We start from the raw sequence: 13,854 nt of genomic DNA, 5'->3' as shown, positions 1-13,854 counted from the left end.
CTTTCGAATTAGTATAAAATAGAACAATTTTTCTTTGCTAGGAATAAAAAAAAAACATTCAAGTTATACTAAATAATTTCAAAAGTTAATGATAAGATACAAAGCTGAGAAAATGCAATAGCTGAGAAGCCATTTTCGATTTTTTCATGAAAAAAAGTGATGTATTTTTGCTATAAAGAAAATATATAGCCCCTTCATCTAGTGGAGTGAGTACTGTGGTCGGAATATAATGAAAACTATAAAGCCCCTTCATCGTATTTCAGCTAAAAGTTATAACTACTCAGCTCAAAATTAAACTATACCAATGTAATAAATTAGGAATATGCATCTTTGTAATCACGAAATATTTATCAATTTCAATTTCACTAATCAATCACACTTACAATCACAATAAAAAAAATTTGTCAAATCTAACATTCAATCTAAAATTTGAAAACAATATCTAAATCACCCAAAATAATTCAATCTAAACTTGAATCTCTGTTTAAAGTTTAAACACTTACTCGAGTCAAAGCATGGTGGTTGCCCTTGACTTTAAAGGTTTTGCCGTGGCAACCTTCTTTCTCAGAGCGGCAAGATATTTTTGTTTAATTTTAATTTGTTACGCGTTTTAAGTTTAAACAATGAGAGAAAGTTTGTCCAACAGTGCCAATTTCGTCGTGCAAACTCGGAAAACAAGACTCCGACGATAGGTATATAAGATAGAACTTTCATGTGACTAACGACGTAAACCACTTTCCGACAAGATGGGCCAGTTTGAAGATTCCACCACTCTTTAATCCATCATACTGTTCGGTCTTAAATCGAACACGTGTTGATTAAAAAACGGCATTAAAAAGTAAAAAGTTATTTTAAAAGTGGTGTCATAATAATTTTAACTTCCGTGTCTAATTTATTTCACACTACTGACTATACACAGTGATCAGTTCATATCTATATAAGACATTCCTATCGTAACGTCTCTGGAAACATCTTGATCCAAATCAAACACAGAATTATAGTGAAAAAAAAAAGAATGGCCGAGAAGAGAGGAAGCATCGCGTTCTTCGCGACTTACCGGCCACCAGTGCCGCTGGACTTGTTCTCTTCTCCGGTCCCGCCGGAGTCAAAGCAAGATGAGGTACACCTGACCGACGGCGAGTCCTACAACTACAACGGCCACGTCATCCCTCCGGCGGCTCTCGAGACCATCCTGAAGCGCCTAAAACTCGCCGGTCAAGCCAGTGACGACGACATGGACTACGGCCGAGTCTCAGGGATGGTCTTCGTGTCGGAACGAACCACCGGCCTCGAGACGCTGCACATATCTCTCTGCTTTGCCGACGGGAAAGTCAAAGTCTTCGGCTTCTCCGATGTGTTCGGGACGTACGATGGAATACGGATGGAGGACAGTGGGTGTATCTGTTGGTTTTAGCCCCTGAATCAAAAACACCAAAACAGAAATAGAGAAAGAGAACTTTGCTGAGAAATAAAAAAAAACAAGTCTGGGAAAGTTTTTATTTCTTCCTGAGTTCAGCAATTACACAAACACTTGGTGTGCCTTTTTATAACAACGTAGTAAGCTCAGATCCTATAATTACTCATCTGCCTATCACCAAGTCTACGATCCTACAAATACTCCAACGTTATTTGACTACCCAACATAATAATAAACAGTCAAAACGCAATAATTAAGTAAAGCAATATACCAAGTCTTGATTAAATATAACAAATTCCCCCCTAATCTAGACTTGATTACTGTTGAGTTCTTTGACACCTAACAGTGCACGCATTTCACTGAACTTGACTCTTGCTAATGCCTTGGTTAGAATGTCAGCTCTCTGCTCTTCAGTGCGGACGTGTTTAACGACGATCTGATCCTTCTCCACACACTCACGGATGAAGTGGAAGCGAGTGTCGATATGCTTGCTTCTCCCGTGGAACACCGGATTTTTCACGAGTGCTATGGCTGATTTGTTGTCGACGTAGAGAACGACTTGCTTCGGCTCGCTGCTTGTTATATCGCTCAACAGACCTCTGAGCCATATTGCTTGGCAAGCTGCAGCAGTTGCTGCCATAAACTCAGCTTCGCAAGAGGAGAGCGCCACACTTTTTTGCTTCTGCGACGACCAAGTGATCAGGTTTCCACCCAAGTAGAAAGCTAACCCACTTGTACTTCTTCTGTCGTCCACATCTTCAGCTAGGTTGCTGTCGCTGTACCCGGTTATGACTTCTTCTCTCCCTCCAGTGTAGCGAAGGCCAAACTCCACAGATCCTTTCACATACCTCAGGATATGTTTGACAGCTTGGAAGTGCGAACTCATTGGTTTCTCCATGTACCTGCTCACCATGCCCACTGAAAACGCCAAATCAGGTCGAGTGTGAGTTAAATACCTCAGGCTGCCAATTATTTTCCTGTACTCTGTCGCATCTACCGGCTCGCCTTCGCCATCTTTTCCAAGTTTGATCTTCGAGTCCATTGGATACTTGGTGGGATTGCAATCTTCCATTCCGGACTGTAGCAGAATTCTTTTGGCGTACGATGCTTGCTTCAAGGTGATTGCGCCTTCCTTTTGCTCCACCTCAACTCCGAGATAGTAGGAGAGAAGTCCGAGGTCGCTCATTTCGAACTCTCTCATCATCTTCTGCTTGAAGTCGTTCACCTCCTTTTCACTTGTGCCAGTCACAATCAGATCGTCGACGTAGACACCAACCAATAATTTTCCGACTCCGCTGGACCTCTTGTACACCGCATGTTCATACGGGCACTTCTCGAACCCGAGGCTCACCAGACTTTTATCCAACCGGATATTCCAAGCTCTTGGTGCTTGGCGCAGCCCGTACAACGCCTTAGATAACTTGTACACTTTTCTCTCTTGATTCTTTATGGCGAAGCCCTCCGGCTGTGCGACGTACACCTCTTCTTCGAGATCGCCATTCAAAAAGGCAGATTTGACGTCGAGATGGTGCACAGGCCAACCGCGTTGAGCTGCGAGGGATAAAAGCAACCTGACCGTCTCGAGCCTCGTTACGGGTGCAAAAACTTCTTCGTAATCGATGCCTTGCTGCTGCACATAGCCCTTTGCGACGAGTCTGGCTTTGTGCTTGATCACTCTTCCTTCGGGATCCTTTTTCAGTTTGTAGACCCACTTCAACCCGATGGACTTGTGGCCACGTGGGAGATCGGTGAGTTCCCAAGTCTTGTTCTTCTCAATCGCGTCGAGCTCATGTTCCATTGCTGCCTGCCACTCTTTCTCCTTGACCGCCTCATGGAATGACGCTGGCTCCTCTGCTGCAAGTAGGTACAGCTCGTCCGAACACTGCACTTCTTCCGTCTCGGCATATATGTCATCGAGGGGACGATATTTTCTTGAACTCTCATCGGTCGACGAACTCGAGATACTCCTTGATGTGGCCGATTTGGTTGGTGACGAGGATGCAACGGCTGCCTGCCATGATGCTGGTGTTGATGGAGTTGCTGCTTGTTGTGGCACATTCGTCGCAGCACTCGCCATACCATCCGAGTATGTCGCGTCACCTCTTGTGCCTTGCTCTCCGGAGGCCTCTTCAACTATAAATGACCCTGTGGTTTGTTCATCTACAGAGATACTTTTATTCCAGTCCCATTTCTTTTCCTCTTCGAATACAACATCTCTACTAACATATATTTTACCTTCATGGGAGTTGTAGAGTCGGTGAGCTTTGCATCCTTCCTCCGCCCCGAGATACACCACATCTTTACTGCGATCGTCAAGCTTCTTGGTTTGCACGCTTGGCACCTTCATATGCCCTACACAACCGAACACTCTCAAGTGCTCCAAGTGTGGCTTCTTTCCGCTCCATGCCTCGAACGGGGTGGTGTTGGCGAGTGATTTGGTTGACACACGGTTAAGTATGTACACCGAGTGCCGTACAGCCTCTCCCCACATTTCTCTGGGCATATTCATACTTTTCAGCAAGCTTCTCGCCATCGTGACCACAGTGCGATTTCTTCGTTCCACGACACCGTTTTGCTGAGGCGTGTATGGTGCCGTGAGATGACGCTTGATACCTTCAGCCTCACAAAACTCGGTGAATTCTCGTGATAAAAATTCGCCTCCACGATCAGTCCTCAAGGTCTTCACCTTATGCCCACTTTGGTTCTCAACCGAGGCCTTGAACTTCTTGAAGGCACCGAAGGCATCGTCTTTTTGCTTTAACATGTACACCCACATCATTCTACTGTGATCATCAACAATGAGGAGAAAGTACCTATTTCCGGCACATGTTTGTGGGGTTATGGGGCCGCACAAGTCAGCGTGAACCAGCTGTAGCGGTTGATCTGCCCGGAATGTGGTGTGACTTGGAAATGGAGCCCGAGCTTGTTTGGAGACTAGACAGCCTTCACATAGTTGGGTTGGATGGACTATTTTTGGCAATCCTTCCACCATGCACTTCTCACTCATCTCCTTGAGTGCCTGGAAATTTACGTGGCCGAGTCGTGCATGCCAAAGCCAAGCCGGGTCAGCGATGCTTGCAGCGAGGCACACCGGCTGGCATGTCTTGAGCAGCACTTTGTATAGGCGATTCGGTGACCTCTTCACCTTCATGAGTAGCTTTCCCAACCTGTCGTGTATCCACAGAAAATTGCCCTCCAAAACGATTCGGTTGCCGTCTTCCGACAGCTGACCGAGGCTGATAATATTACTACACAAACTTGGGATAAAGTATACCTCAGATAACACTCGCTGCTCGTCATTCTTGCACTTTAGAAGGATTGATCCTTTTCCCTTGATCTGTACGGTAGACCCATCGCCAAATTTTACGCTCCCTTGAATGCTCTCGTCCAGATCCTTGAACTTGGATCGCACACCGGTCATGTGATTGCTGGCACCATTGTCAAGATACCAAACATTTGACTCGACGTGGCTCGATTCGTCACTGCGCAGCTGCGGAACAACCTTCTCTTCGTTCAGCAAGATCATGTTCCGTGTCTCCGTCGCACACGCTGATAAAAGAAGCGCCGGCTCGTCATCTTGAGCGCAAGTGAGGTTGGCCTCCTCCTCTCGATCCCGACGGGGTTTACGGCACTCTGCTGCGTAGTGTCCGTAAATGTTGCAGTTGTAGCACTTTACTTTGCTCTTGTCGCGGTTGCCGCCGGAGCCTCGACCTGCTTCCCATGCTTGGCGTGCCGAGTTGCTGTTGTCTTTCCCTCCTTTGCCACGTCCGCGGCCTCGTCCACGTGAGTTGTCACCACCACGACCGTCGCTGCTGTTCCGGACTTTGTTCTTGGGGCTCGAAGAGGACTCTCCGCCGCTGCTCTTCTTCTGTCGCGCCACCCACTCCGAGTGCGTGAGCAGCAAGTGCTCCTCCTCCTTATTGCCGTAGCCCCGAAGTCTCTCCTCATGGGCTTTGAGGCGGCCAACTACTTCTTCCACGGTCATGGTCTTGAAATCGCCGAATTGCTCGATCGATGTTACGATCTGCAAATGTCTTGGCGGGACAGCTCGAAGGAACTTCTTGACGACGCTGGCCTCCTCGACCTTGTCGCCCAACGCTCGGATGCCATTGACTATCGTCGTCAGCTTCATGGCGAAGTCGTCCACCGACTCACCATCTTTCATACGGAGCAACTCGAACTCTGTCTTCAAGGATTGCGCCTTCGCTTCCTTGACACGCTCTGCTCCCATATGCATCGTCTTGAGCATTTCCCACGTCTCCTTAGCCGAGTCCTTTTCAGCCAGCGTTAAGAGAACGTCCTCCGAGACTCCTTGATAGATGGCTGCGAGAGCCATTCTATCCTTGCGGGCGTCAACGTCGTCGGACTCGATGGCTTCCCACACCCCTTGAGCCTGCAAATTGACCCGCATCTTCATCGACCACGCGGCGTAGTTGCTCCGTGTGAGCAACGGATAGTGCAGCGTCACACTGCCCTCCTTCCCGCTCTTCTCCGCCGTCACCTCTCCTCCGACGAACCGGCTCGGTGATGGCATCTGTTTCGGCATCTTTGGCTCTGATACCACGTGTTGGTTTTAGCCCCTGAATCAAAAACACCAAAACAGAAATAGAGAAAGAGAACTTTGCTGAGAAATAAAAAAAAACAAGTCTGGGAAAGTTTTTATTTCTTCCTGAGTTCAGCAATTACACAAACACTTGGTGTGCCTTTTTATAACAACGTAGTAAGCTCAGATCCTATAATTACTCATCTGCCTATCACCAAGTCTACGATCCTACAAATACTCCAACGTTATTTGACTACCCAACATAATAATAAACAGTCAAAACGCAATAATTAAGTAAAGCAATATACCAAGTCTTGATTAAATATAACAGTATCGCCGGCGACCATCTCGTGTACATCACCACCAAGGACGACCCTGGAAAACGCCGTCAACCCTGGACCGCCGTTTACAAGACTAATCTCTCGACCGGAGAAACAAAACGCCTCACTCCCGAAGGTTCACCTCTTTTCTTTTACCTTTCAGTTTTTTAAAAAAAATAGCAAATATTATGACATCCTTTTTTATCATATCTATTTTCCACATGTTGTTCGCCTCGAGAAAAATTAGAGAGAAAATTGTTGTGAAATGTATAATTAAAATTTAAAAATCGAGATTATTTTATTCTCCCACATGGGGCTATACGTGTCTCTCTCTTCTAACTTGTTTCTTATTGTTTCGAACACAATAGAGAATCCAGGTTTCGAGCATAACCTATGTGTTGTGAACAGGAATTGCGGATTTGAGCCCGTCGGTGTCGCCGTCGGGAAAGAGAGTTGCGGTGGCATCGTTCCAGAGCAAAGGCGGTTGGTGTGGAGAGATCGAAGACCTTATGACCGACATTTACGTGATGAACGTCGATGGAACCGACCGGATCCACGTCATACAGAACGGAGGGTGGCCCACGTGGGGGAGTGATGACGTCATCTTCTTCCACCGCAAGGTCGGCGACAACTGGGGCGTCTTCCGCGCCGACATCTCCGGCAAGGTATTCCCTGTCACTGACACCCGGAGGGTCACTCCGGAAGGGATCGACGCCATCACCCCCGCCGCCATCGACGCCTACACCGTGGCCGTGGCCACCATCCGGAAGAAATCAGGCTTCAGCGACGTCCGTACAGAAGAGCAGTACCGACACATCGAGATTTTCAGCTTCGGTAATTATTATCCGGTGAAGATCACTCTGAAGACGAGACCCAAAGCCGATCATTTCAACCCTTTCATAATTGACGGTGGGAAGCGCATCGGATACCACCGCACGAGGAGCGACAACATGAAGGTTTTCAGTCATTCATTGTGTTAATTAATATACTAAAATTTATAAGCTCTTTATTTACTTCTCTTATTGTCAATTGGTTTTTATGTGACTAGACTGACGATGATATCGAAAGGAATTTTCACAAGCTGGACTCTCCGATGAAGGACGCCGGACTGTTTCGAGTCTCCGGCGTGTTCCCGACGTTCTCAAAAGACGGCTCTCAGCTCGCTTTCGTGGACAACGAGTTCAACGCGGTGTGGCTGGCCAATGAACAGGGATTGAGAATCGTTTACAAGGTAATTAAGACACTATTTACTTACTATTGTATTGTTTAGGAGCTAATTAAAATAAAAATTGTAGGCTACGGAAGACAGCCTATTCTCGCCGGTGTTTAACCAAAACCCTAAAAAGGACATCTTGTATGTGTGCAATGGACCGTCTTTCAACGCAGCCGCAAAGCTGCAAATTTGTGCGATTCCTGAGGCGTCCAAAGCCAAGCAGCTGATGAATCAGCTCACTAATTCTGATTATGACTACAACAACGCCTTCCCCTCCACCAATCCAGAAGGTGTTACATCGTGTAACTTGCTAGTATTACCTATAATAAGGTTTTCTTAAACTAATTTATAGGTTAAATTAGTCAAATATATTAATTTTGTAATATCACGATTCTCTTCATAAAATAATTGGGTGTTTAGTTAAATAGCCCATTTAAAGTAATAGATTTACAAAATAGTAAAAATTAGCCAAAATGTGCAAAATAGTTAAAATTTGGGTGTTTAGATTGTATTTCCGCCAGACTTAACTGACTTTATTTAACGAGATTTGTAAGTAACTAGGCCACTTTAAACATGTGATTTTGGATCTAGCCTATGTTTGACAATTTTTAGGGATATAGCCAAATGATTTATGTGGCAATAATTAAAGTCTGATTTGCCCTTATTTATTAACAAATTCGTCTCTTTCTATTTCCTATTTTTTTTTCAAATAATTTTTTTTCCATCAAAACTTCAAAAATTCGTATCTTTCTCATACGAACTCGAAATTGAGTGATTTCAGATCCTACAAATTCGTGGCGTCGAGATCTTCAAAAATAGATCCATTGTGTTTGATGAAAAATTATGTTTAATGCATCATAGTTACGCTTCCATTTATTTTTTTGATAATTTCAAAAATTTCCAGTTATTTCCATATTTAATGTAGTAACGTGATTTTTCTACATCTATTGTATTAAAAATGATTTTTCATCAAACACAATGGATCTATTTTTGAAGATCTCGGCGTCACGAATCCGTAGGATTTGGAATCACTCAATTTCGAGTTCATATGAGATAGATATGGTTTTTTGAAGTTTTTATGTAAAAAAAAAATGTAGGAAAAAAGTAGGAGAGAGAAAGTGACGAATTTGTTAATAAATAATGGTAAATCAGACCTTAATTATTGCCACATAAGTCTGTTGGCTATTTCCCTAAAAATTGTGAAACATAACCTAAAAACAAATTTTATAGTTTCATTTTGGTTATTTCGCTACACTGCCCTTATTTAACGGTGCATTGAAATCTAACATTAGATATTTTTCCGCGGAAAAAAGAAATTGATATATAAGTGTATGCTTTTTGAAAATGTTAAGTATTTATGCAGTCATTTCCTCATAATTTTTTTGGCCTTGTGAATTTTTTTTTTAAATTAATAAATTGCTTGTACAAATCATCAAAAAATTTAATTATAGTGTAAAATACAAAAATTGACAACTTAACTTTAGTTAATTTGCTAATTAATTAGTTTCAAATGATTATTTTGTATAATTTTTCCAAAATAATATGTACCATATAGGAACGAAAATTGTATTCCGATCGACGAGGGGTGGGGGTGAAAAGAAGCACAAGAATCTCTTCATAATGCAGGATGCACTGGTAGGAGAAAAAGGGACGGGGACGGTGACGAGGCTGACGAACGGTGAGTGGACCGACACCCACTGCCAGTGGTCTCCGAGCGGCGACTGGATCGTGTTCTCGTCCACTCGCGACAAGGGAAAGGGAGCCCCCGATCTCGACAACGGCCTCGACCCTGGCTACTTCGCCATCTACCTCGTCAAGTGGAATGACCCGGACACGGTGGTGCGGGTCATGGGGAGCGGATCCGACCCGTTTCTCGCGGGCCATGTGAACCATCCCTGCTTCAGCCCCGACGGGAAGAGCATCGTTGTGACCGCCGACCTCGCGGCGCTCTCCGTGGACCCCATGTCTCTTCCCCTCTTTGTGCACTCCGTCCGGGCCTACGGGGACATCTTTACAGTGGACATTGATCCGGATAAGATCGAGAAGAACAAGGATATTGAAAAGTTTACGCGGATCACACACAGCCGGTACGAGAACTCGACGGCATCATGGACCATGTTCTCTACCACCGACCCCGCTGCTAAGTGGAATCTCAACATCGACCCCGAGCACCGTTACACTCCGGTGTGTCCTTACGTGCACAAAGACGGAGGCGAGAGCTGGCACATGACCGGCCACCTCGTCATCTCCAGGAGATGCTGCTGAAAGTATATATATATATATATATATATATATACGCTCTTTTTCCCATTTCAATAAAAAAAAAGCCGTACTTATTATACTCTATGGATGGCTTTGTGTGTGTCGATTCGCAGTCGTGGAATACGGACTGCTTTTTTATAATGCAAATTTAAATGTTATTATTGAAGTTGGATTGTATAACGCACGTTAATTATTTATTTATCTAAACAAATAAAAATTTAGATGCTTCTGGTTTCCGCCTCGAAAATCATGATTTCTTTTGCTGCTACATTCTGATAATGCTGCGTATTGTGATTCCCCCTGTTGTAACGGTTTAAAAGCGCATTTCAAGCCTAATATAAACAGCATAAAATGACAACTCAAATGAGTGCAAATCCATAAAATGTATAGGTAACTGAAACCTTCTTATCAACTTGTACAAACATATAATATTGCACACTGCTTTAAGTCACCGGACTTGAAATTGAGTTTCAACTATCTTGTAGATTAAAACCTTGATCTGTGCTACATTGACACGGTTGACATTTTAGGTTAGAAAAAACTGATCTTACCATCTGTGTTTGTTCTCTATTACAGGGTGGGGGTGTGCTGATTTGCAGTCTTTTGGAATACGGTGTCTTAAGCCCCAAATTCGACCTAATAAGAAAATAATTAAATCGCAAAAAATAAATAACACATAGATTTATAGTGGTTTCTCAATAAAAGAGTTGCATCCACCACATTGCTACAGTAGATGTGACTATCATAACCCAAATTAAGAGTCGTGTTTACAATCTCTCTTGCGCTTCACAAACAGAATATTGGGTAGCCTCAAGCTCGCACCTAGAATTCAACAAAGTTGCACCAATCCCTATGCAGGCGCTCATCATGTTACTGTTGGGATTTGAACAACAAATCATTCCAACCCATAAACAAGAAGAAACAAAATGCAAAGATCGAGACAAAAAGAAATCACTCGCGATAAATCTCCTTGATTCTGAACTTTCCCGGGAAAAGTGACGACAGACCTCAATTGAAGACCCTAAAAATGGAGACGAAGCGAGTGTCGGGAGCGATGAGATCTATGTTCACTTTGCCACCGTAGATATCACTATAAACCTGTGTATGGGAAAGTGTTGACACGTTCTCTCTCAAGAAACTTTTTCTACACAAGTTTTTTCTCTCTCTATGTTCTCACACGCATCATGTATAACATATATATATATATATATATATATATATATATATGTATATAACAATTACGGAAACAAGCTTGAAAAAGATTAAGATACTCTTGACCTAATAACCCTGACCTAAAACGAGACCCATCACTGTCGTCTGGTCTCTAGCTCGACCTCGTCAACTCAGGTTTGCCAACTCGAGCTTGCCAGCTTGACAACTTCTTCAGATCGTGAGAGGTTTTTAAAATTAACGAACAAAACTTAAAGACGAAGCAAGTTGATAAATATAGAAAAATAACATGCCTCATTCATATATATATATATATATATATATATATATATATATATATATATATATATATATATATATATATATATATCCCGTTTTCAGTCAGACACACACACGCACATACAACAGACTCACTTCACATTCACTCAACACCAAACACACACACGCGCTCACACACACTGTATCAGCCCCACACACACATACTCAGAAATCCCAACCAAAAATAAATCTCAGCCATAATTCAAATAGATCTCAACCAAGAAAATAAAATAAAAATAAAAATAAATGTTCAAATTGCATCAAATTAATTAAATAAAAAAACGAGTAGGATACCTGGGCAGAGGGACGGAAAGACCAGACTAGTCTTCACGGAGATGGGTTCTGATTGCGGTGGCCAGAGGGTGACGGTTCTGGTAAGTTCCTCTCTGGCACCGTCAATCTCACCTCTTACCCGCCCTTTCCAAGATCGAGCCGTGACCGTGATCGGCCCAGTTTTATACTTTCTAGTTCTGCACTATATTATTAAAGCATAATTGATGGAAAAAAAAAAAAAAAAATAAAGCGCACACACAAGCAAATTGAAATTCTGTTTGGTCAGAGAGACAAGATGTCATACACAATGTATATAGATAATGTGTCAGATAACTTGTTTACCACAGATAATGGATAATCAACAAGAAGTGCGATAAAGAAAAGACACACAATGTAGTTACCTAGTTCGGTGCAATGTCACATACGTCTGTGGCTCACAGCCAGTGGAAATGAATTCACTATCATGTAGTCAATAGTACAAGCAAGGTCTTATATGATTACAACAACAAATTAAAGCCCTAGAAACTATTACAACGAGTGAATACCTAGTGCAGGGTCTCCCCTTGAATTTGAGATCTCTCTCAATTCCACTCTTCAAACATACGCCAATGTGTGGACGACTTCAGTCTTCAACCACGTAAGCACAAAACCCAAATCACTCAAACACTCAATCTTCTCGAATAGTATTTGATGAATGACACCGCTCAAAACAATCTAACTAGTTTCCCAATCCGCCAATCTTGCACGTCTAGGAACCCTAATTATATTTTCAAAAGCGTCAAGGCTGCTAAGGGTGGAGCACTCGGCTTTTATAGCAGTCATAAAACTCTGGAAGAGAATCTAGAGTTTTCTTACCCATACTCGCATGAATATCACTGAATAAAATCACCGGCGAGGCAATCTTGCAAAACCAGAAACTTGCCAAAATAAAGTCTTCGCACAAGAGGAAGGATGTCTAGACAGAAGCTATAACATGAAGACCGACATCTTTCCTCACAATTTGCGCTAAAAAATAAAGCCAACTTATGACGTAACAACAATCTCCCCATTTAGCTATTTTTTAGGCAAGCACTTCCAGAGTAGTTCTCAACTAAGCATCATGACCAGAAAAAAGTGTCAAAATAAATTATTTAATGCCAAAATAAATGACCCTCATGATGCCTCTCCCCCTGATTGCCTAAAAAACATACCAAATGCAAGGATCGACCAAGACAGAGGGAGGAAGAAAACAGTCTGAGCAAGGAGATGAGAACTAAAACAGCAGATAGAAAACCAGCAATAACATATGGTTGCTCGCACCACTATCAAGGTACCATTGTGTATCTCTTCCCCTTTCGTTGTCTTTGTGAGCCAACAAAACCGTCGCGTCTTCTTGGGTTCTTTCTTCAACATAGTTGGCCTTCTCTTCAACTCTGTTGTTGCGCGGAGCTCTACATTCGGAAGCATAATGCCCAAACTTCTCACAGTTGTAGCATTTGATCTGTGACTTGTCGTACCTTGATTTTGTGGCTCCTCTCCCACGACCTCTTGACGAGCTTTCTCCTCTTTGGTTGTTGGTGTCGTCATTGGGCCTCCAACCTCGTCCACATCCTTGTCCTCGGCTGCTACCTCTCCTTTGTTGGCTTCCACCTCGATCTTCATTTGTCAAATCGACACGTGTCTTGAGTGCTTGCTCCACGATATCTTCCTTATTCTTTTTCTTTTCTTCATAAGCTTGAAGCGACCCGATGAGTTGCTCCATTGTCATGGTCTCCAAGTCCTTCGTCTCTTCGATGACAGTGACGATATGCTCGAACTTCGAATCCATGGATCTAAGAACCTTCTCCATGATTCTCACGTCATCTAACTTCTGGCCGTTTCTTTTGAGGTTATTCGTAACCGTCAAGACTCTCGAGAAATAATCGGAGACGAGTTCACCTTCTCTCATGTGCAAGGCTTCAAACTCTCCTCTTAAAGTTTGAAGACGTACCTTCTTGACTTGATCTGCTCCCCTTGTAAGAGGTTTGAAGCTTCTCCCAAGCTTCTTTGGCCGACTTTGCTCTCGAGACCTTCTCAAACGTGTCTTCATCTAACCCTTGGTAGATTAGACAGAGAGCCTTCTTGTCTCTCTTCCTTGAGTCTCTCAAACTATTCTTTTGAGTTAGAGATAGACTACCTTCGTTCTCCGGGTCGGCGTGGCCTTTCTCAACTATCTCCCACACGTCGTGTGCACCAAGGAGAGCCACCATTCTAAGACTCCAGTTGTCGTAGTTGCTCTTTGTGAGCTAGGGACTTGGAAGAGAACACCGTTATTCGCCATCTTTAGGAGGATCTTGTAGCTCTGATACCACTTTGTTGG

The 13,854-nt window shown here is 43.3% G+C and overlaps 1 protein-coding gene and 1 pseudogene across 1 annotated transcript; one reads left to right on the top strand and one right to left on the bottom strand.

The window, feature by feature from the left end:
* The first annotated feature begins 970 nt into the window (after positions 1-970).
* LOC149405521 (uncharacterized) lies at positions 971-9,991 on the top strand. The gene is made up of 6 exons (XM_089607257.1): positions 971-1,407; positions 6,292-6,416; positions 6,689-7,236; positions 7,329-7,511; positions 7,576-7,783; positions 9,049-9,991. Exons 1-6 carry the CDS (start codon positions 1,016-1,018, stop codon positions 9,756-9,758), a joined length of 2,166 nt encoding a protein of 721 aa, XP_089463383.1. The 5' UTR covers positions 971-1,015; the 3' UTR covers positions 9,759-9,991.
* Positions 9,992-12,768: 2,777 nt separating this feature from the next.
* Positions 12,769-13,815, bottom strand: LOC149405520 (uncharacterized; annotated as a pseudogene).
* Between the last annotated feature and the right edge of the window lie 39 nt (positions 13,816-13,854).

The sequence above is a fragment of the Urtica dioica genome, chromosome 2 (assembly GCF_054948205.1).
Source record: "Urtica dioica subsp. dioica isolate 48M chromosome 2, U.dioica_male_clone48M_v1_H2, whole genome shotgun sequence".
Taxonomy (NCBI): Eukaryota; Viridiplantae; Streptophyta; class Magnoliopsida; order Rosales; family Urticaceae; genus Urtica; species Urtica dioica.
The sequence above is the reverse complement of the archived record's forward strand: the minus strand, read 5'-3'. Positions and strand labels throughout refer to the sequence as shown.

Bases quoted from the DNA above. Each gene is read 5' to 3' on its own strand.
- LOC149405521 (XM_089607257.1), top strand. From the start codon at position 1,016: ATGGCCGAGAAGAGAGGAAGCATCGCGTTCTTCGCGACTTACCGGCCA. The intron at 1,408-6,291 runs GTTTTAGCCCCT...TAAATATAACAG, and splicing joins GACAGTGGGTGTATCTGTTG to TATCGCCGGCGACCATCTCG. The intron at 7,784-9,048 runs GTGTTACATCGT...TGTACCATATAG, and splicing joins CCCCTCCACCAATCCAGAAG to GAACGAAAATTGTATTCCGA.